Raw genomic sequence first — 24612 nt, 5'->3', positions numbered from 1 at the left:
CAGATACTGAAAGAAAGGTTCACATACTTTTTCCAAACTTTCAAGCACCACTGCATGTATGAATTTAAAAGAAAAATATTTCTGAGCACTTCATGCAAAACTTCTATAACTGTAAAAATCTGGGTGGTTTGTATCAATGGGTTAGCGGGGCTAAGACAACCCCCCGAATTGTTCTTTCATAGTAAAAGAAAAATTAATATAATTAATAATATGTGGATTTTGGGCATCCACATCATCTTATCTACAATTAACAAACATTTTAAAGAGGATTATTTGTGATATTTTTAAACTGAGTGTAATAGCACCACTAGCAATTGTACAAAAAAAAAAACACTGACTCTCATAAAGTGAGGCTGTGGGCAAACTGCAACAAGCCCAGTGCTGGGGGAAAATTTGAAAGTTAATAGATTGAGCACACATTGATTAATCAAAGTACAAATTGCACAAAAGCACAGATGACAAAACCATAAGTTCAGTGCTCTTTTGTTTGTTTGAGCTAGTCGTTTACAACTTTTCTGTGTACCATGTTTGTTATTCAGATGAAATGCAGTTGAGATTCAAATGCAATATGTTAGTGATCTATATTATTCATTTTACCTCTCCCACCAGTCACCAATAATAATAATAATAATAATAATAATAATAATAATAATGTGTGTGTTACTTTACCTCTGTCATTCCAGATGAAAGGTAGTCACCATCTGCTATTTTTGAGCAACTGGGCAGAACATTTGATTCTTTTGAATGACTTTCAATCTTTTCTTCGACATCCTTAAAGATATAATCAGCAAGTTCACTTTTATAAACAATCAAAAAAAAGAAGTATGAATTTCTGTCAAAAACATTTGCATATAGTGGCAAAAGTATTCCACCTCTGTGGGTTTTATCAGAATTGTCTGAATAACAAATGATAAATATACACATTCTTCCTGTCAGTATATTTATTGTAAGTTCATGTTCTCTGACAGTGATTTTTCTATATCAAAATTAATTATTAGTCAGGAAATATTTCAGAGAAAACCAAAAACAGAAAAAAAATGCTGCATGCATGAGAATTCAGGAAGCTCCAGATGAAAAATATAACGGACTCATAAATAGCTTTCATCTGTGAAATATTAAAACAGCTCATGTTATCTGAAAACAATAAAAATCACTTTCATTAAACTGTGATTAAGAAACTGTATGTATGAAATTAAGGAAAAAAATTAAGACAAATGTGCATTCTAATGAAGTTAAAGATAAGGTAATAGTACTTCATAACTTAAGAATAGGGTGTTAAATTATATCTAACAGGTAAAAAGAGGTTAAAAAAATGAAGACATCCCATTAAGCAGTGATGGATCAACTGGAAACTGCATCACATCACCCAAGCACTAACTAGACAAGGCCCTCCCTCAGCACAAAAACAAGACAGAAGCTGGTGATTGAAACCACAGAGAGACCAACAGTCATGCTGAAGGAATAACAGACTACGGTGGCTGAGCGTGCTATGAAAGTGCACCAGAGAAACATTTCAGGAACTCTGTATTATTGAGGAATGTATGGGTGGGTGGCTCAAAAGAAACCACTGCTCAAGAAGAGTCATATAAAAGCACAAGTGTGACCCAGTGAAGATGTGGGGTATTTTTTGTATGATGAGTCCAAGATCAAAATTTTGTATGTGGGCAAATTTCAAAGTGATATGTATAGTGCACACATAACATAGACAATACCTCAAATAACACAATCCCTCCAGTGAAATATAATAGTGTCAGCTCATGCTCTGGGGGCTGATTTTCATTCTCAGAAACTGGGCTTCTTGTTAAAATTGAAGAGTGAAAGGATGGAGCAAAATACAGGAAGATATTACAAGAGAATCTACTTCAGTTTACAAAAAATAATTAGAATAATTTTTAAATTAAAAAAAAAAAAACTTGAGAAATTCACCTTTCAGCAGGACAATGGTCCCAAACAAAAGGCCAAAGTAATGCAAGAATGGTTAAAAACACAAAGGTGAATGTTCTTCAATTGTCATGTCAAAGTCCTGATCTCAATCCACTTTGAGAATCTGTGGCACTGTTTGAAAACTGCAGTCAACAAACAACATCCAACCAAGAACCTGTCACGGTCCCTGCCAGACAGACTCTTCCCTTGCCGATCTTCCTTTTGTCTCTGTCTTGTTTGTCTGTTGTCTCTGTGCAGGTCCTTGCAGCAACAATAGGCAGACACACTTCCTGATTGCAACCAGCTGACACTCATTCTCCTCTGCACATACAGTTGTGGTCAGAAGTTTACATACAGTGACATGAATGTCATCTTGGATATGAATGTCATGGCAATATTTGGGCTTTCAGTAATTTCTTTGAACTGTTCTTTTTCTGTGGCAGGATGATTGTCCAGCATATATCTTTAATTAAACAACAACAAAAAAATCCACTAGAATTTGGTGTACAAGCTTTAATTTTCTTTAGGTTTTCTGAAATTAACACAGGGTCAAAATTATACATACGGGGTCAACAATATACATATGACGCGGTACGCGGTGGTCCGGATCACCGTATTTTCCATACAAAACGAGGGCATTAATTAATTATTTTTCCTGGATTGTGGTCCGGTTCACCGTATGCTGTATTATATTACGATATAAATAAAAACTTACCAAAATCATACTGTGTTTGTCATTTAATACGAGTTTTTTTACAAAGTCGTACATCATTTGTTATTTTTTCTCAAACCGGAAGAGAAATGCATGCGTAAAACACACGCGCAATAAAAGATACCAGTTCTAACGCATGTAAAAAAGCGGGAGCTGCCACGAGGGAAGTGAAAAATAATTTTACCAACTTTCGTCATTATGTCTCAGGGTGGTTATGAACAGCTTCTAAGGAATAAGAAAAAATGTGCTAGAGACTACAAAGCAACAGAAGAAAGGGCAAAGGAAAGAATTTATTCTAAATTAGGGGAAGAAGTAGCTGAAAATTTAAAATTTATTTGTCTTCTGAACTTGGTGGTCCGGACCACACCTGAAAACGGCGTGGTCCGGACCACAACGGTAGTCCGGACCACCGCGTACCGCGTCATATGCTCAATTAGGTGATTAATTCAGAGGTACTGAAACTTCCAAAATGTCTCTTATCTTGCCATGGCTGAGATCTTTTAATTTCCTGTTAGTAATCATGATTGACTACAGCTGGTAGCTTATCTGTGCCTTCATAAAAAGGGTTTGTTTACAGCACTCATTGGATTGACCAACACACAGTAAAATGGGAATGTCCAAGGAGCTCAGTGCAGATCTGAGAAAGAGGATCGCAGATATACAGTGGGGAAAAAAAGTATTTAGTCAGCCACCAATTGTGCAAGTTTTCCCACTTAAAAAGATGAGAGAGGCCTGTAATTTTCATCATAGGTACACTTCAACTATGAGAGACAGAATGGGGGGAAAGAATCCAGGAAATCACATTGTAGGATTTTTAATGAATTAATTGTTAAATTCCTCGGTAAAATAAGTATTTGGTCACCTACGAACAAGCAAGATTTCTGGCTCTCACAGACCTGTAACAACTTCTTTAAGAGGCTCCTCTGTCCTCCACTCGTTACCTGTATTAATGGCACCTGTTTGAACTCGTTATCAGTATAAAATACACCTGTCCACAACCTCAAACAGTCACACTCCAAACTCCACTATGGCCAAGACCAAAGAGCTGTCAAAGGACACCAGAAACAAAATTGTAGGCCTGCATCAGGCTGTGAAGACTGAATCTGCAATAGGTAAGCAGCTTGGTGTGAAGAAATCAACTGTGGGAGCAATTATTAGAAAATGGAAGACATACAAGACCACTGATAATCTCCCTCGATCTGGGGCTCCACGCAAGATCTCACCCCGTGGGGTCAAAATGATCACAAGAACAGTGAGCAAAAATCCCAGAACCACACGGGGGACCTAGTGAATGACCTGCAGAGAGCTGGGACCAAAGTAACAAAGGCTACCATCAGTAACACACTACGCCGCCAGGGACTCAAATCCTGCAGTGCCAGACGTGTCCCCATGCTTAAGCCAGTACATGTCCAGGCCCGTCTGAAGTTTGCTAGAGAGCATTTGGATGATCCAGAAGAGGATTGGGAGAAAGTCATATGGTCAGATGAAACCAAAATAGAACTTTTTGGTAAAAACTCAACTTGTTGTGTTTGGAGGAGAAAGAATGCTGAGTTGCATCCAAAGAACACCATACCTACTGTAAAGTATGGGGGTGGAAACATCATGGTTTGGAGCTGTTTTTCTGCAAAGGGACCAGGACAACTGATCTGTGTAAAGGAAAGAATGAATGGGGCCATGTATCGTGAGATTTTGAGTGAAAACCTCCTTCCATCAGCAAGGGCATTGAAGATGAAACGTGGCTGGGTCTTTCAGCATGACAACGATCCCAAACACACCGCCCGGGCAACGAAGGAGTGGCTTCGTAAGAAGCATTTCAAGGTCCTGGAGTGGCCTAGCCAGTCTCCAGATCTCAACCCCATAGAAAATCTTTGGAGGGAGTTGAAAATCCGTGTTGCCCAGTGACAGCCCCAAAACATCACTGCCCTAGAGGAGATCTGCATGGAGCAATGGGCCAAAATACCAGCAACAGTGTGTGAAAACCTTGTGAAGACTTACAGAAAACGTTTGACCTCTGTCATTGCCAACAAAGGGGATATAACAAAGTATTGAGATGAACTTTTGTTATTGACCAAATACTTATTTTCCACCATAATTTGCAAATAAATTATTTAAAAATCAATGTGATTTTCTGGATTATTTTCCTCATTTTGTCTCTCATAGTTGAGGTATAACTATGATGAAAATTACAGGCCTCTCTCATCTTTTTAAGTGGGAGAACTTGCACAATTGGTGACTGACTAAATACTTTTTTGCCCCACTGTACACAACTCTGAAATGTCTCTTGGAGCCATTTCTAAGCAACTGCAAATTCCAAGATCAGTTCAAACAATTGTATGCAAGTTACTGTGAGGTGTAGTCACTTTGCCAAACCACTTTGCTTCAAGAAAACCCAAACTGTCACCCTCAGCTGAAAGGAAATTGGTTTGGATGGTCAGGAACAACCTGGGAACCACCATGGCACAGCCCTGCCATGAACTGGAAGCTGATGGATCACTGTCTACAGTTCAGATCACCATGGACTAGGAGGCTGCTATCCAAGAAATAACCCCCTGCTCCAAAATTGATAACTTAAGCTTAACTAAAGTTTGAAGCTGACCACACAGACAAAGAAAAAGTCTTCTGGAGGATAGCTGTATGGTCAGATGAGACAAAGATTGAGTTATTTGGCTACAATGACCACCATGTACAGAGGGATACTGTACCAGCTGGTGGTGGTGGTAGGATCATCATGGTCTGGGGCTGTTTTGCTGCCAGTGGAACTGGTTCATTGCACAAAGTGGATGGAATAATGAAGAAGAAGGACTACCTCAGAATTCTTCAGCATAAACCATCAGAAACTTGAACATGACTTGAGACTTGGGAGTTACAACAGGACAATGAACCCAAACATGCATCAGAGTTGGTTGTGGAGAATAAAGCAGGCTAACATTAAGCTTAAAACAAGTCCTGGCTTCAACCCGATTGAAAATCTATGGACCGTGCTTACAACCTCGATTCCAAAAAAGTTGGGACAAAGTACAAATTGTAAATAAAAATGGAATGCAATAATTTACAAATCTCAAAAAATGATATTGTATTCATAATAGAACATAGACAACATATCAAATGTCGAAAGTGAGACATTTTTAAATTTCATGCCAAATATTAGCTCATTTGAAATTTCATGACAGCAACACATCTCAGAAAAGTTGGGACAGGGGCAATAAGAGGCTGGAAAAGTTAAAGGTACAAAAAAGGAACAGCTGGAGGACCAAATTGCAACTCATTAGGTCAATTGGCAATAGGTCATTAACATGACTGGGTATAAAAAGAGCATCTTGGAGTGGCAGCGGCTCTCAGAAGTAAAGATGGGAAGAGGATCACCAATCCCCCTAATTCTGTGCCGACAAATAGTGGAGCAATATCAGAAAGGAATTTGACAGTGTAAAATTGCAAAGAGTTTGAACATATTATCATCTACAGTGCATAATATCATTAAAAGATTCAGAGAATCTGGAAGAATCTCTGTGTGTAAGGGTCAAGGCCGGAAAATCATACTGGGTGCCCGTGATCTTCGGGCCCTTAGACGGCACTGCATCACATACAGGCATGCTTCTGTATTGGAAATCACAAAATGGGCTCAGGAATATTTCCAGAGAACATTATCTGTGAGCACAATTCACCGTGCCATCCGCCATTGCCAGCTAAAACTCTATAGTTCAAAGAAGAAGCCATATCTAAACATGATCCAGAAGCGCAGACATCTTCTCTGGGCCAAGGCTCATTTAAAATGGACTGTGGCAAAGTGGAAAACTGTTCTGTGGTCAGATGAATCAAAATTTGAAGTTCTTTATAGAAATCAGGGACGCCGTGTCATTCGGACTAAAGAGGAGATGGACGACCCAAGTTGTTATCAGTGCTCAGTTCAGAAGCCTGCATCTCTGATGGTATGGGGTTGCATTAGTGCATGTGGTATGGGCAGCTTACACATCTGGAAAGACATCATCAATGCTGAAAGGTATATCCAGGTTCTAGAGCAACATATGCTCCCATCCAGATGACGTCTCTTTCAGGGAAGACCTTGCATTTTCCAACATGACAATGCCAAACCACATACTGCATCAATTACAGCATCATGGCTGTGTAGACGAAGGGTCTGGGTACTGAACTTGCCAGCCTGCAGTCCAGATCTTTCACCCATAGAAAACATTTGGTGCATCATAAAACGGAAGATACGACAAAAAAGACCTAAGACAGTTGAGCATCTAGAATCCTACATTAGACAAGAATGGGTTAACATTCCTATCCCTAAACTTGAGCAACTTGTCTCCTCAGTGCCCAAACATTTACATACTGTTGTAAAGAGAAAAGGGGATGTCTCACAGTGGTAAACATGGCCTTGTCCCAACTTTTTTGAGATGTGTTGTTGTCATGAAATTTAAAATCACCTAATTTTTCTCTTTAAATGATACATTTTCTCAGTTTAGACATTTGATGTGTCATCCATGTTCTATTCTGAATAAAATGTGGAATTTTGAAACTTCCACATCATTGCATTCCGTTTTTATTTACAATTTGTACTTTGTCCCAACTTTTTTGGAATCGGGGTTGTATAAGTCAAGTCCATGCCAAGAAAAAAACCCAAATTGAATTGAACTCTACCAATTCTAAAATGAAGAGTCATGAAATATCTGACCAGAATTCTGCCAGAAGCTTGTTCATAGTAAACAAAAATGTTTGGTCAAGGTGAATTTTGCGAAGAGACATTTTACCCAAATATTAGGTGTGCTGTAAATATATTGTTGACCCTGTATGTATAATTTTGACCCTGTGTTGATTTCAGAAAACCTAAAGAAAATTAAAACTTGTGCACCAAATTCTAGTGTTTTTTTTAATTAAAGGTGTATGCTGTACATTCTGCCACATAAAAAGAACAGTTCAAAGAAATTACTGAAAGCCCAAATATTGCCATGACATTCATGTCACTGTATGTAAACATCTCACCACAACTTTATAAACCCTGGCTTCACACCAACTCCTCACCAGTTTGTTGTTCCTAGTATCTGTGGTATCCTGTTACTTGGCCACTGGCTTCCATGTGAGCTGTTAGTATTTTTCCAGTGTGTTTCCTTGTGTTTTCCGCTTCTGGTATCCCTGCCACATCAGCTATGCCATCTACCTGCTGCTGCAGACAAACCTACTTCTCCATTCCTGGGCCTTTTTCTTCCCTCCTTGTCCACCTCTTACTCAGCTCCCCTTTCTGGTGCATTGGTTAAGTATTGCCCCCTCAACACAGTAAGGGGGTTCAATCCCTGCCTCAGGCATCATGCACTTATTTTCTCTAAAGTGTGAATAAATTCTGCACATTGAACTTTGAATCTGTCTTCAGCATTCGTGTCCATGCCAGAACCAGACCTGTGACAGAATGAACTGGCCACCATCAACACAGAAGAGACAACCAGCCTCCACACAGCCCTCCAGGACCTGGCAAACCAAGAAGCCATGCTGGGTCATCATGAGCAGGCCCTTCAGCAAATGACAGAGAGCCTTCAACACCTGGTGGCCCAAGTGGAGAGCTGTAGGATGCAGCTGCCCCTTCAGCCAGCCCCAATGCTTGTGGACCCACCCATGCCTGAACATGTTCAGCCCACCACCCATTTCTGGGAGACAAGGGTCCCCACACAAGCCACCTACTCCAGGGAGCTGGGGAAATGTGGGGGTTTCCTCCTTCAGTGTTACTTAGTCTTTGAGCAGCAGCCTTGGGACCTTCCAGACAGAAGTCCAAGATTACTTTCTTAATGGGGCTTCTAAGGGTGCAAGTCCTTAACTGGGTTACCGCGATTTGTGGAAAACCAAACCAATCTCTGCTCTTAATTCCAGGCATTTGCCATGGAGATGTGTAAGGTGTTCAACCACCCCATCTAAGGCAAGGAAGCAGCTGGGAAATTACTCTCCCTCTGTCAAGGCTCCCGTGGTGTGACAGAGTACACCATCAAGTTCCGGACACTGGCAGAAGACTCTGGATAGAACTCGGAGGTCCAACAGGATGTATTTCTCAGTGGACTCAGCAAGGCCCTCAAATATGAGTTTGCTGCCAGGGATGAAGCCTAGGGCCTGGATGCCTTGATCTCCCTGACTATCCATCTGGACAACTGCCTGAGGGAATGGTGTCAGGAAAGACACAAATGACTTACCCAGATTCCAGCATCAATCTCACAGCCTCAGCTATGCCCCAGCCTGGCAGCCTTACCTCCATCACCTCCAACCTCACCTCCAGCTTCCAGTTCAAGCCCTGAGACCATGCAACTCAGCTGACCTCTATTTACACCCTTGGAGAGGTCTAAGTGCATGCAAGAGGAGTTATGTCAGTAGTGTGGGCAGTCGGGGCATCTGATCTCCCTTTGCCCAGTAAAAGAGGAGGCTCACCAGGATCCCAACAGTTACAGGCGAGCCTCCCCTTTTAGTGGCCCTACCCCTCTGTTTCCCACTGCATGTTGACAACTTCCCACCATGCTCTCATTGAACCAAGTCTCCTGGGAGCTCCAGGAATTCATCAATCCTGGGGTAGGAGGAAATTTCCTAAATTAGGCCCTCACTCAGAAGATCAGCATTCCTGGAGAACCCCTCCCATCTCCACTCCAGGTCTAGGCCTTTGATGGCCAGCTGTTTTTCAAGATCAATCACCAGGCTCTGCCCATTTACCTTCTTCTATTCAGGAACCACAGAGAATCAGTTAGCTTCCACCTCATCTCCTCCTCCCCAACACCTCCTTGATCCTTGGACACCCTTGGCTCTCCTTGCTCAACCCATTGGTGGACTGAGTTTCCAGCAAGGTGAGTGGCTGAGCCCTCACTGCCACCACCACTGCTTCTCCTCTGCCAAGTCTCCCCCTGAGCTTTCTCCCATTTCGCCACCCTCCAAAGGCCCAGATCATTCCAAGGTCCCTGCAGTCTACGATGACCTGGGAGAGGGTTTCAGTAAGACCCAAGCCCTGTCATTACTGCCACACCATCCCGACAACTGTGCCATTAACCTCCTCCCTGGGTCTTCCCTACCATCCAACCCTTATACTATAGTGTTCCCCAATCAAGTAGTGTCAGCACTAACCTGGGAAATCCAGAGCCTCATCACTGAAGCCCAGTACATTCATCATCACCCAGGTAATGGGCCCCCTGGGTGACTCTTCATCCCTGACTCAGCTCAATCCAAGGTTATCCGGTGGGCCTGTACCTCCCATTTCCCCTGCCACCCTGGCTCCACCTGCACCTTATCATTCCTCAAAAGGTAATTCTGGTGGCCTTCCATGGATGCAAACACCTGAATCAATGTGGCTGCCTGCTCAGTATATGCCTGCAGCAAGGCCTCTCATCAGCCTCCAGCCAGCCTACTGTACAATCTCCCCGTGCCCAATCGCCCATTGTCTTGCATCACACTGGATTTCATCAACAGTCTTGTCCCTGCTCAAAGAAATTACACTATCCTGACTGTCGTTGACCGTTTCTCCAAGGCCACCCACTTTGTCGCCCTACCCAAGTTTCCCTCTGCCAAGGAAATAGCTGAGCTCCTCACACACCATGTCTTCTGCCTCCAAGGCAACGCTGCCAATATTCTCTCCTGACTGGGGCCCTCAATTCATCTCAAGTTTGGAAGGCCTTTTTCTGGGCCCTTGGTGCCTCAGCCAGCACCTCCTCTGGGTTCCATTCCCAGATAAACAGACAGACAGAGTGCACCAACCAAGATCTGACTGCTGCCCTGTGTTGTGTTGCCACCATCAACCCCTCCGCTTGAAGCAGCCACCTGTCCTGGATCAAGTATACACACAACTCCCTCATCAGCTTGGCCATTGGGATGTCACCTTTTGAGGCCTAGGGCACCAGCTGCCACTGTTCAATGCCCACAAGGATGAGATTGCTTTGGTCCAGGCCCACCTGCACAGATGCTGGAGGATCTAAAGGGACACTCATGCAGCCCTTCTCCGCTCCTCTGACTGCAACTGGCAACTGGCTGGCTGGCACAGGGGTCCTGGCCTGAAATTCCAGCCTGGTCAGAAGGTTTGGGTCTCTGCTTGGGACATCTCTCTCAAGGCCCAGTCCAAGAAGCTCTCCCCCCAGTTCATTGGTCCATATGAGATTGAGAACATCATTAAACCCTCTGCCATTCATCTCAAACTCCCGTTCCCTCCAAATCCACCTGACCTTCCACATCTCTGAGCTGAAGCCTATATCATCCAGCAAGCTATGCCCTCCAGCCGAACCCCCTCCTCTTGTCCTGGTCATTGATAGTCACCCTGCCTATACTGTCCACTGCCTCCTCAATGTCTGCCATCATGGCTGTGGATTCCAAAGGCTAGTGGACTAGAAAGGCTACAGTCCTGAGGAGCAGTCATGGAGCCATCGCTCCTTTATCTTCGATCCCTCTCTGATTGAAGAATTCCATTGAGCACACCCAGACAAGCCTGGTAGAGCACCTGGAGGTGCTCGTGTGGGGGGTACTGTCACAGTCCTTGCCAGACAGACACTTCCTTTGCCTCTCTCCCTTTTGTTTCCCTTCCCTTTGCCTCCCACTTGTGTGCCTGTTGTCTCTGTGAAGGTCTCTGCAGCAACAGTAGGCGGAAGCACTTCCTGATTGTGGTCAGCTGACACTCATTCTCCTCTGCACATATAAACCCTAGCTTCCTTGCTAGTTCATTGTTCCCAACCTTTGTGGTATCATGTTACTTGAGCACTACCTTCCATGCTAGCTCTTAGTATTTTTCCTGTGTGTTTTCTGTGTGCTGACTCCTTGTGTTTTCCCCTTCCTATATCCCAGCTGCATCAGCTGTGCCATCTGCCTGCTGCAGACATACCTGTCTCTCCATTCCTGAGCCCTCTTCTCCCCTCTTGACCCACCTCCTGCTCATCTCCTTTGACTGGTGCACTAGTTAACCATCATGCCTTTAACACAGTGATTGGGGTTTGATTCCCACTTCAGGTGTCACTCACCACTCACTTATTTTTCCTATACTGTGAATAAATTCTGCACATTAAACTTTGAATCTCTCTCCAGCATTTGTGTCCACTCCAGAACCAAGTCCATGACATAACCTGAAGCAGATCTGCCAGGAAGAATGGGTGAAAATTGCTCATTGAGAGTGCAAAGCTGGTACTTACTAGGGCTTTGACCTTGGCCCAAAAATCATATTCGAAGTTCGTTTGGAAATTAATCTAGACATTCGAATAGTATTCGAACTTTTATTAATTATATTATTCTTAAATGCCTCACTAACACCTCGGCATCAAAATTAAATATGATATTCAGTCCACCAGGGGGCAGTGTTCAGTCAATGTCAATAAGATTACGTGCAGGAAATATGAAATATTCAGGCGTGTTTTTACAACCACTACTAATGAAACGTGCAGTGTCGTAGTAATTGGCATTATATCGGCTGACACTTTTAACGTTACATAATCCACAAACTTCGTCGTTTGTCCGTTGCCTTTTTTGTGTGAAACGCTGTTCCTTCGGTTTCCTGGTTGCTTGTACTGATGAAAGCCTCTAAACTGTAGCCTCACTGACAATCAAAGGGGAACGTTTACAAAATGAGCAGGTACTGCTAGGCCTACACCTAATCTGTGAGTTTATAACACTGCCGTTCCGAGCCCATTCGTGTTGGCTTTTGAGAATGTTTGTTTTGAATGAGACCGGTGTCAGCTGTCATGTCACTGCTTCCTGCTCGCGTCTCTGATTCACAATTCAAACAAACACGGACACGATGTTATAAGATCACAGATTAGTTTTACGTGCTCACTTCGTTAACTTATGAACTTCATGGTATGTAAATTCCACCATGTGTAGGCTAAATTAATTTAGGCCTATAGGCTACTTGCGCTAGTAAGCTAATAGTTTTTTTTTTTTAGCAACTATCCCAAGTTGACAAAAATAACAGCGCATGAAAGCATTACTGCGCAGTGTCGCATAGTCTACGTTAGTAATTTCATTTATGTTATAACATCAGGTGTACAAAAATCACAGACCCCTCTCGCAGCCCCCTCTCACCTTCTAGCGCTCCCGCGTGCAATGTCTTCAAGTGGGCCCTCAAGTTTGAAGTTGCTGATTGATAGGCCAATTTGTTTCCACATATTTTACAGGTAACCTTTTTTTTTATCGCATTCTCCATCTTTTTTTCGAATCCAAAATAGCGCCACACATCACTTTTTAAATTCTCCGGAGTGCAAATCTCCAACGTGCTAGCATCTGACTCCATTGTTCTTCAATGCGTGCCAGCTTGACGCTAACGTCTACAGGTGCCCAGATAAGACAAAAGACAATGACCTTCGCGATTCACATAAATTCCACAGACGTTAAAAAAAAAAAAACCTGCGACCTGAACTGAAAACGTTTACAACCACATTCACAAAAATAAAAGAATTATGCCTAATGATACCATATACAGGTTCGAATATTTAGAGCTGCCTAATATTCGTTCGAACATCTCTTTTTTCACAACATTCGAATTGTATTCGAATATCGAAGTTCGAAGTCAAAGCCCTAGTACTTACCCCAACAGAATTAAAGATATTATTGCAGCAAATGGTAGTTCTACAAGTACTAGTCTGAATGTTTTTCATTTTTAAAAAAGATCTGCTGACAAGTAATGAATTTTGACTTTAAAAAAAATACTGTAAGAGCATATTGATCTGTGTGGCAGTGGTGGCGTGGTCGAACACTGGATTGTGAATGGAGAGAGAAGTCAAGGAAGGTGCATGGCAAAGTGATTGCACTTGTGGGTAATTAATGTGCTGTATGTGTTTTCCCAGTGATGGGGAGCAGGTAAAAGGGTGGAGAGCAGAAGAGAGGGCTTCCCTGTGCACCATGTTTGTGTGTGCGCATGTGTGTGTCAGAGTGAGTCAGCGTGACTCTTTGAAAGCTGGAAAGCTTAAATAAAGGTGCCATAGTACCATACCCAGCTGTCCCAGTGGTTCAGTGTCCCACCACTCCCAACAAGAGTACTACACTGGTGCTGAAACCCAGGGATATTGCAGCAAACCACCATCCTGGAGTCTTCCCCAATCAAGGAGCTCATCCATGCCCTTACTGCCACCCAGCAAAACCAGCACCAGGCACTGGTCATGATGCACAAAGACCTGGAGCAGCACTTCATAACCCTGCTGCAGGCCCAGCAGGAGGACCACCAGGTGCTCCTGTGTCTCATCATGCCTGCAGGTGTACCAGCCACAGAGACAGCAGGCTCCCCCCACATCACCCTCACGAAAATGGGGCCCTATGGTGACCCCAAGACCTTTGTTGTGCTCTTTGAGTGAGCCGTGAAAGCATGGGGGTGCCAAACAAGCAGCACATGGCTCACCTACTGTTGCTCCTCACCGGCGAAGCACAGCTCCTGGCCCAGCAACTGCCCACTGACAACAAGCTGGACTATGAGGACTTGAAGCATGCTATCCTGCAGCGAGTTGGTTACACCCCTGAGCAACACCATCAGTTCTTCTGCGTGCTGACACTGGAGGAAGTCAGCCTGCCATTCGCCTATGGCCAGCAGCTATGGGATGCCTGCCAATGGTGGTTGAGGGCAGAAGACCACAACATTGAGGGGGTCATCAATACAGTGGCACTGGAGCAGTTCATTGCTCAGCTGCCAAGGGGGACCATGGAGTGGGTCCAGTGCCACCAACTGGCACTGCTGGATCGAGCAATTGAGCTGGCAGAGGACCATCTGGTGGTGGTTCCAGTGGCAGGCAGCCATCATGCTTCTTCTTCTCTCTTTCATCCTGCCCCCTCTTGTTCCTCCTCTCCCTCTCGTCTCGTCTTGGTGCCATGGAAGCGGGGCCCAATTCCCTTGCAGCCAGCTCCCAATGCCTGTGGTTTCCCTTCCCCTCTTCCACTTATACTTCTGTGTCTCCCCCTCAGGTGAGTGAGCCTCACCCCAGCAGTGCAGAGGTGAGGCCTGAGAAGGTGTGCTGGCATTGCAGGGAGCCTGGGCACTTCCAGGATCAGTGCCATGCAATAGAGGTGGGGGCAGTGGTCTGGATCCCCAATGCACAAGAAACCACCTCGATCTACCTGAAGCACACCACATACCGGTGAGTATCCAAGGGGGTACACATCATGCATTAGTGGATTCAGGCTATAATCAAACACTGAGTGACCAAAGCTTGGTTCAAGGCAAGGCATTGGCTACAGCACATCTGGTGATGGTTTGGTGTGTGCATGGGGACATTCAAAAATATCTGCAAGTACTGGTAAAAATCCAATGTCAGGGAACAAATTATAGTGTCGAGTTGTTGGTTAGCCCGCAACTCACCAGTTCACTAATTATGGAAACAGACTGACCTTGGTTTAAGAGCCAAATAGAGAAAGTGGTGGTGGGTGGGTCCTGCTGGAGTACATCACAAGAGGATCCCAGTGTGAAGTTGTCGGGGGAATCCATCCCAGAGCTGTCTATGTCAGCTCCGCATCATAGTGACACAGAGAGCAGGGAGCACACCAACCCTCCCTGTTCTCTCTGGGATTCCCTAATGGATTTCCCTCTGGAGTAGGCCTGAGATGGATCTTTGTGGCAAGCATTCAACCAAGTGAGAGTAGCCAAAGGTCAGAACCTCCAGCCAAGCGTCACACTCTCCAACCCATACTTTTCTATAACTAAAAATAGGCTATATAGAGTGATGCAGGACACTCAAACTGGAGAGCAAGTAACACAATTATCGATTCCCAAAAGCCGCAGCGAACTTCTTTTCTATGTGGCTCATTATAACCCAATGGCCAGTCATCTGGGGCAAGACAAAACACTAACCTGACTCATGGCCTGATCCTACTGGCCAGGGATTTACAGGGATGTCCGCAGGTGGTGTGTGGCATGCTGTGAGTACCAACTGGTAAATTCAGTGGCCACTTCAAAAGCGTCATTGTTTCATTTTCCCCTTATTGAGACCCCCTTCGAAAGAATTGGGATGGATCTTGTCAGGCCATTAGATTGGACTGCATGACGGCATCAATTTATTTTAGTCCTGGTGGACTATGCAGTGCGATACACTGAAGCAGTGCCATGCTGCTGCATAACATTACATGCAGCATCGCAGAAGCACTGTGTAAATTTATCTCCCGAGTCAGCATTCCAAAATAAATCACTTTTTTTTTTCACCATTCAAATTACTATATGGGTGCAAGCCCCAGGGTATCTTTGATGTCATCCAGAAAAATTGGGAGGAAGGGTCTTTTGACAGTAAAAATGAAATTCAATACATTCTCGATCTCCACACAAAACTCCACACACTCAACCAGCTAACCCAGGAGAATTTGCGGCAGATGCAGGAAGGTCAGTCCTGGCTGGACAACAGGGTGGACGTGCCTTAGAGAATTCACACTGGGAAATAAGGTTCTCATATTATTGCCCACATTGAGCTGTAAATTACTCACCAAGTAGCAAGGGCCTTTTGAGGTCACATGGCAGGTTGGGGACATTGACAATAAGGCAAAGCAAATGGATAGAGGCAGGGCTTGGCAGATATACCACCTCAGTATGCTCAAATTATAGAACAAGGGGGTCCCTTTGGCATTGCCAATGGTAGTTCTGGAGAAGGATGAGATGGGGACCGGAGGTAAAAGCAAAATCTGCCACATGATTCACCCTGGTCCCCGTGGAGACTACCTCTCACTGGTCCAAGTTGTGAAGGTATAGCCAGATTGCAAACGGAGTTTTCTGATGTGTTCTCGCCTCTCAGCTCATAGAACACCATTTCAAAACACTCCCAGAGGTGGTGGTGTGCAGCCACCCCCTACTGCTTACCTGAACACAAAAATATTATAATTCAGGATGAACTCAAGGCCATGCTCAAGATGGGAATAATCAAGGAGTCACACAGTGACTGGACCAGCCCAGTAGTTCTGGTTCCCAAAACTGATGGGTCAGGGGTAAGTTTCCCAAAAGCCTCTTAAGGCCAAGAGTGTCTTTAATTACCTCCTTAGAACCATCGTCAAGCTACCATGGTTTTCCTGAACATCGTCATAGCCAAAGTAGTCCTTTAGTTTGCTCTGAATTTATGAGTAACCCAGACCACTCTTTCAAAACAAAGAGCGACTCACACAGCCAAATACACAGAATGCGCATGTGCTTCAGAGGGAATCTCACAGTCAATGGGAGAAATTGGTGCTGAATCTGCTGCCTTTGTAAAAGTATTTTTCTTCTACATTGCAAGTACATTGAGTTAATTATTAAATAAATATACGCAAAACATTATGAATATATTTCAATATGTTATGGAATCACGTATGGATATCATAATGCCACATTGTAATCAAATTTAACTCCATTAGGCAGGTGATTATCTAATTTAGTGTCATAAATGAGACAGATTGTGTGTGTGTGTGTGTGTGTGTGTGTGTGTGTGTGTGTGTGTGTGTGTGCGAGAGAGAGAGAAAGAGGTTTTGATCTGTCTCTACCGAAGGAGGTTGAATTGACCTTATCTCTCTCTCTCTCTCTCTCTCTCTCTCTGCCTTTTAGCACATGCATGGCGGAGGAATGAGCATGGCGTGTAGAGCGTATGAGAGCAGTTGGAGTTTTGTCAGCTTTTTTCGGCAATTAATGCTTTTTTTTTCTCTCTATAACATCTTGGACTTTTTGTGTTTTTTGTGTGAGCAAATAACTCTGTGTGTGTGTGTGTGAGAGAGAGAGAGAGAGAGAGAGAGAGAGAGAGAGAAGCATGCTGGAGAAGCATGGCGCTTCGCAGCATGAGGCTGTGTGAGAGTTTAACTCACCAGCACGGTGTGCGGATTGTATGCGGGGGCAAGTATAGAGGAGTGTGTGTTAGCAGTTGGAATTGTGGTGGGGCATGAGAATATTGTCTCTGCCTCCTGCATGAACAGCGCAATTGTTGTGTTTCTGAACGATGTAAACAGAGTTAGCAAATTAATACAAACAGGTGTAGTGATAATGAGCTAATCCTGGTTTCTCCCCTAAGTTCCCCTTCAAAAAAGATCATCTTGTCTAATGTCCCTCCCTTCATCTCTGATGCAGCAATTGCTAAAGAGCTGTTGAGATACGGGTGACTGGTTTCTCCCATTAAGAAAATTCCCCTTGGTTGTAAGTCCCCCTGGTTAAACATCTGCTGTTGTTTAGATGATCTGTGTTTATGATACTCAGAGAGGGTGTTTAAATTTACGGTAGATGATTGAGACTATAGGGCGGCATGGTGGTGCAGTGGTTAGCACTGTTGCCTCACAGCAAGAAGGTCCTGGGTTCAAGCCCAGCTGCTGACGAGGGCCTTTCTGTGTGGAGTTTGCATGTTCGCCCTGTGTCTGTGTGGGTTTTCTCTGGGTGCTCTGGTTTCCCCCACAGTCCAAAGACATGCAAGTTAAGCTAATTGGTGGTTCTAAATTGACTGTGAGTGTGAATTGTTCTTTGTCTCTATGTGTCAGCCCTGTGATGGCCTGGTGACTTGTCCAGGGTGTACCCTGCCTCTTGCCCATAATCAGCTGGGATAGGCTCCAGCTTGCCTGCCACCCTGCGCAGAATAAGCGGCTAGGGATAATGGATGAACTGATTCATATTTATGTATCCTCTGACATGGAAATGAAATGTGTCAATGGTCATCTGGTCCATACCTGTCCTGAAAGACAGGGTGACCCTGGTGTTTCTGAGCAGCTGGAGCCAGATGCAGCTGGATCTGCTGTGGTCATTCCCCCTGTGGCTGCAGTGTGTCCAGCTGCTGAAAACTCTGGAGCAGCTGCTTCACCAGAACACAGGCAGAGTGACCCCCAAGCCCAGCCTGCAGCCCAGAAGCTGAGTCCACTGGAGTCCACTGGAGCTGCGTTGACCCTGGAGAGGCCCATCTCAGCTAAGCCAGTCCCAGAAAAGCCTTGCTTGGCTGAGCCTGATCAGGAAAGGCCCTACTTGGCAGAGAAGGATACAGTGGATCCTGGCGCAGTGCTGGAGCTACCTATGCTGTCAGAGGCAGGTACAGGGGTGCAGAGCTTTCACTCGGAAGCACCCATCACCACACCAGTCAGGGGGACGGGGAAGATTTGGTGATGGAGGATGAGCCCATGTTTAAAGTACCAAACAAAAGGAAAAAAAACAAGGTACGGGATATGGGAACAAACAGGCCAAAAAAGGCATGAAGGTGGATGAAAGAGAGGCAGACAATGATATGTCAGATTCTGTTTTTAACTATGGATCCTAAGAAGAATGTATACCAGTTGTTTACTCTGCTGAAGATATTAAACAGTTTTGAAATACCACTAAATAGCAGAAAAATTTTATTGTAGAGGAATATTTCCCTGACCATAAACAGCTTATCCATGACATAAAGCATTTTAGAAGAGAAGGTGCTTCTACTGAGCCAAAAGGTTTTCATCTAAAGAAACTGATTACAAAGTTAAATAGAGAAATGTATGATGTGTAAAGTGGTTGTTTTTTTTAAATTCTAGAACAGTTTTCATGATCTGGTTGTTTTATCTACACATTTTTTATGAGTAGGATTCATATTGCGTGTTTAAATGTTAATGGAGCAAGACAATATGAGAAGAGACTCAAACTATATGAGTTAATAAAGCAGAAGAATGTGGACATTATGATGTTACAAGAAACACACAGCAATACAAGTGACAAACCAGATTGGCTTAATGTAGGGTGACCAGACGTCCCGGTTTTACTGGGACAGTCCCGATTTGGGGTTGTGTGTCCCGAGTCCCGACAAAAGTCTGTCGGGACACGGATATGTCCCGGTTTTTGCCACTCGCGACGTTTGCGACTGAGCAGCATGGGAATCATTAGCGGAGAAATGTCTGTATTTACTATTTTGATGAATTGACAGGAATCGCAAACTTTCCTGGTTACTGCCCCCTGGCCCTGTGGCATGGGTGTTTATTTAGCCACATTATTCCAGACAACAGAACGTGTTGCCATGCAACAATAAAATAAACATTAACTGGCGCGAATGCTCTTTGTCTAGCAGCTAGCAGCAGTAATGCCGCAGCAATTATGCCGAAAAGAAAATGTACCTTTTCCAAAGGTTTACAGGGCACCTACCCCTTCCTCCAAGAGGTGCAGAACAATGCGCACGAAGCCTCCTGCACACACTAAGTGTTTTGTCCTTGTACTGAGTTGGGTAGCCTATGTTGCAAATGCTGTGCGCTCCTGTGGGGGCTTTCCTCGGGCTGTCGCCCCTCTCCTCCTTTATTGCTGTTTTGTTTGAGTGTATATTTACGGAAGCCACGAGAGGCCCTTCATATAATCTTTTTTTATTCACCTTGTTATCCCGAGATAATGACATAATTAATTCAGGATCTCAAGAAAACAAAACAATTATTTCATGATCTCAGCTGGATCACTGTATCTCCGTCGGTAGAGATGAAGCCGTGCCAGTTTTCTGCGGAGGTGCCGCGGACTAATTTTGAAATTATCCCCTATTAAAAGATTTAATGCAATCTCTCCCTGTGTCAACCCCTGATCAAAATATTGCCTTATTAGGTGATCGATTATTCCAGACATTCTAATGACCAAAGTTGCGTCTATACAGAATGAGAAATAGCCCCAAAGTCAGCATATCACAAGTCTCTTGGCGCACCTGAATGAACCATTTCTCAGCTGTTTACTCGAGATCTCGGAATAACGGTTTTGTTTTCTCAAGATCTCGACTTACTAGTTGTGTTGTTTTCTCGAGATCCTGAATTAATTATGTCATTATCTCGGGTTAACAAGGTGAATAAAAAAAAGGATTATATGAAGGGCCTCTCTCGGCTTCCGTAGTATATATTCTCAAATCACTTGTCTCTTTTTTGTTTCTGTTTAACATACCATTCTGACAGTTTGGCCATATTGCTGTGTTGAACAGCTTGTTGCACCTTCCATTAAAGTGTTCACTTTTGTACACATCATCTTGCTTTGTTCATGCAGTTGTGGGGAATGGTTAGTAAGGTTGATTCTGACCTAGGCTATGTTGAAGTCACATATCTACTTTTTAAGTTCATGCTATAGTGCATACAATTTTAGAGATATAGCCTACATGTGCATATGCATTCTTCTTGGTGTTCTCACAAACAGGTGAAATAAATCAGTTCAAATTTGGCCTATGGACATAGCCTGGCCTATTCTCAGCCATTACAAAATCTGTTGTCTGACCATAATTTAACTGATCTGTATACCACTATGCTACTAGATAACAAAATGCCTGTTTGTTTTATTTCATGTGAGATGTTGATAAATGTGAGCTTCAACAAAATGATAAGAGCACCTCTCTGAGTGTCACGTTTACGTAAAAAAAAAGGTATGCGTGCACGAGCATGGTCGCGCGCAAAAGTGTCCCGGTTTCAGACTAGGGAAATCTGGTCACCCTAGCTTAATGAGTGGGAAGGGTTGGTGATTTTAAGTCATAATACATCACTTAGTTGTGGGATTGTGTTGCTATTTGCTCGCAATTTTATCCCCAGTTCTTATACAGTAGAATAGTTTTTAAATGGGAGGCTTTTAAAAGTAAAAACTTTTCATGAGAATGAGGTTTTTGTTTTTATCTGTGTGTACACTCCCACCAATGCAGTGGAGAGAATGTTGTTTTTAGACAGGCTCAGTAATGTATTTGCTAACTGCAGCACCTCCTGACATTTAAGTTCTGGATGGCGATTTTAACTGTACAACTGATAATTTGGACAGAAACCACTGTAAAACATTTCAAATTGGTTTAACTTAGAAATGCAAGTTCACCTGCTGCCTTGAAAATGCAAGTTAACTCAATTTGGTGATTATCTTTGTTTCAACTCAGAAAAAGTCTCAATTAGTCAAGACAACTAAGTAATTCAAGTCTAACCTTTGAAAACTTGCACAGATTAGTTCAAATTAAAACACTTTTCAGAGCTCATTGAGTTAAAGAGAAAAAGTAAGTGGACATAACTTAACAAGGCTGAAATGTTTTACAGTGTACAGAACCTTACATGGCCTCCCGTAAGCGATTATTTGAGATGATGGAGGCCCATGAATTAAGTGATATATGGAGAAATTTAAATAAAAAACAGAGACAATACACATGGGCCCATACTATAGCTCAGTGTTTCTCAACCACTGGGTTGCGGCCCATTGGTGGGCCACAGCCCATTGATGGGCCGCGAAGCGTCATCTAGTGGGCTGTGAATTTTTTTCAAGTTGAAATTAATTTTTTACTCATAGTTGGGTACAATTGCTGGGATGCGTCCAACATCACATCTGCCTCATTAAGCTACAGTCGCACTGCAGCTCGCAACAGGTTATCAATGAAAATGAGGCATTTAGTGATCTACACGTGAGCTAAAAGTTGTGATCACACAATAGGTGAATACTTGACTGTCGCGCTTTTGCGCGCTTGAGTCTGGTGCAACTCGAGCGGCCGTGCACACTCACGGAGCGCATTGTGCATGTGCTTGGGACCTGATCGGTATGGGAAACACCTGGCACTGATTTGAGTGCAATCAGCATATAGGGACACTGTTTTCACAGAGGCTTTGCAAATCATTATCACTGTCATGTTTGTTTCTAGGCATGTTTATAATGCTGTTTAAATATTCTGCTTTCTGTTTTGCTTTTGTAAATATCACACCTGCTAATAAACACTCTTCCTGCATTTAGATCTGTCTACCGCCATCTATCTTGTAGTGTCCTGATCCCCAGATCTTTAACCCAGCCACATATAAAAAATTGTATGCCTACATGCTCTTCCAGGTTTTCATCTGTTTGTCCATGTAGAATGATGTTTGCAGCACCAGGTAGTTTGAGATGTCAGGGAACTCAATGGATGGATAATTTTCCAACTCATTGGAAAAATCCTTCTTTGTTAGCATGTGAGCATCTATCCCATTGAGTGAATCTCAGTTCTTCAACATCTGAATTGAACATTCTGCCCACCAACTTTTTTAAGTCTGTTCTTCATCTTATAATTACAGATGTGTTTCAAATTATAAATACATCCCTAGAGACTGGCGTTGTTCCTGTGTCCTTGAAAAAAGCCGTTGTAAAGCCCCTACTTAAAAAAAATAATCTGGATCCTTCAGTATTAAATAACTACAGGCCAATATCAAATTTACCATTCATCGGGAAAATCCTTGAAAAAATTGTCTTCAATCAATTAACTGCCTTCTTGATATCAAACAGCCGTTTTGATAATTTTCAGTCAGGATTTTGTGCCAATCATAGCACTGAAACAGCACTGATTAAAGTTATAAATGACATGCGTCTTAATACTGATGCAGGCAAAACATCAGTCCTGGTATTACTGGACCTCAGTGCAGCTTTTGATACTGTTGATCACAACATACTGCTATATCGACTTGAACACTGGGTTGGATTGACTGGTAAAGTTATCAATTGGTTAAATTCATACTTAAAAGATAGAAGCTTCTTTGTTACCATGGGAAATTGTTCCTCAACGTCAATGTCCTTGACCTGTGGTGTCCCCCAGGGGTCGATTCTTGGACCATTACTTTTCAACCTTTATATGCTCCCACTTGGGCAAATTATCAATAACAATTCAATTTTGTATCACCGCTATGCAGATGACACCCAAATTTATTTTGCTTTATCACCTAATGATTATGCCCCCCTTGAATGTCTCTACCAGTGTATCGATCAAATCAACAACTGGATGTCACAAAATTTTCTTCAGCTGAACACAGATAAAACAGAAGTAATTCTATTTGGAAAAAAAGATGAAAGACTCAGGATTACCACTATTCTTGACACAAAAGGGATTAAAACTAAAGAAATGGTTAAAAATCTTGGTGTTTTCATTGACAGCGAGCTAAACTTTGACAGTCACATGAAAGCAATCACTAAAACGGCATTTTATCACCTAAAAAACATTTCCAAACTAAGAGGACTTATGTCAAAAAATGATCTGGAAAAACTGATACATGCCTTCATCTCTAGTAGGGTTGATTACTGCAATGGCCTTTTCACAGGCCTGCCAAAAAAGACCATCAAATGACTTCAGCTGGTTCAAAATGCAGCAGCTAGGGTTCTCACACGAACAAAAAGAACAGAGCACATTACTCCAATTCTAAGGTCCCTTCACTGGCTTCCAGTAAGCTACAGAATTGACTTTAAAGCATTGCTGCTGGTGTACAAATCTCTAAATGGTACAGGGCCCAATTACCTCTCTGATATGTTGCAGCGGCCTAACCCAATCAGATCTACCAGATCGCAACAGAAAAATTTACTATTAAAACCTGTTGTTAAAACAAAGTATGGTGAAGCAGCTTTTAGCTACTATGCAGTGCAGCTATGGAACCAACTGCCAGAGGACATTAAAAATGCTCCTGCTGTTGGCAGCTTCAAATCTAGGTTAAAGACCAAGCTGTTTTCAGATGCTTTCTGTTAAATAATTAATATTGTCTTCTTTACATGTTTTATAATCTTTACTTTTACAGTCTCTGCATGTTTCAAATTTTACTTAACTTTTATTCTATTTTATTCTGCTGGGTTTTTTTTTCTTTTTCTCCCCCTATTTGAACTTCTACTTCATTTTATTATTTTATTTCTACTATTGTTTAATTCTTATTATATTTCTTCCCATTTATTTTATGTAATTTTATTCTCTATTGTTTACTGTTTTGTTTTTACTTCTGTAAAGCACATTGAACTGCCACTGTGTATGAAATCTCATCTCATCTCATCTCATTATCTCTAGCCGCTTTATCCTTCTACAGGGTCGCAGGCAAGCTGGAGCCTATCCCAGCTGACTTCGGGCGAAAGGCGGGGTACACCCTGGACATGTCGCCAGGTCATCACAGGGCTTGTGTATGAAATGTGCTATATAAATAAACTTGCCTTGCCTTTCCTTGGGTTCTATGTCCACTTTTTTAAATATACTTCTTGGCTTTAATAACTTGCTTGTTTGCTGTACATAAACATGGCAATAAGTTCTTGTGTTAATTGAACAGAGTTCACTTCTGGATTATTAATCCCTTCTGACTGACAATGCCCTGCATGCATGGTTTTATGTTGGCTTCTGGCACATCCATACAGTTGTAAATACAATACCTACAAT

The 24612-nt window shown here is 43.0% G+C and overlaps 1 protein-coding gene across 1 annotated transcript in view; it reads right to left on the bottom strand.

The window, feature by feature from the left end:
* si:dkey-11f4.7 (piezo-type mechanosensitive ion channel component 2) overlaps positions 1 to 24612 on the bottom strand; it is a 278704-nt gene that overhangs the window by 191105 nt on the left and 62987 nt on the right. The window contains exon 10 of the mRNA XM_060932701.1: positions 670 to 771. Coding sequence (XP_060788684.1) covers positions 670 to 771 — 102 coding nt within the window. The remainder of the gene's footprint in view (positions 1 to 669; positions 772 to 24612) is intronic.

Source organism: Neoarius graeffei, chromosome 10 (genome assembly GCF_027579695.1).
Source record: "Neoarius graeffei isolate fNeoGra1 chromosome 10, fNeoGra1.pri, whole genome shotgun sequence".
NCBI classification, from domain to species: domain Eukaryota; kingdom Metazoa; phylum Chordata; class Actinopteri; order Siluriformes; family Ariidae; genus Neoarius; species Neoarius graeffei.
Note: the sequence above shows the minus strand (reverse complement) of the source record. Positions and strands in the feature narration are given on the sequence as shown.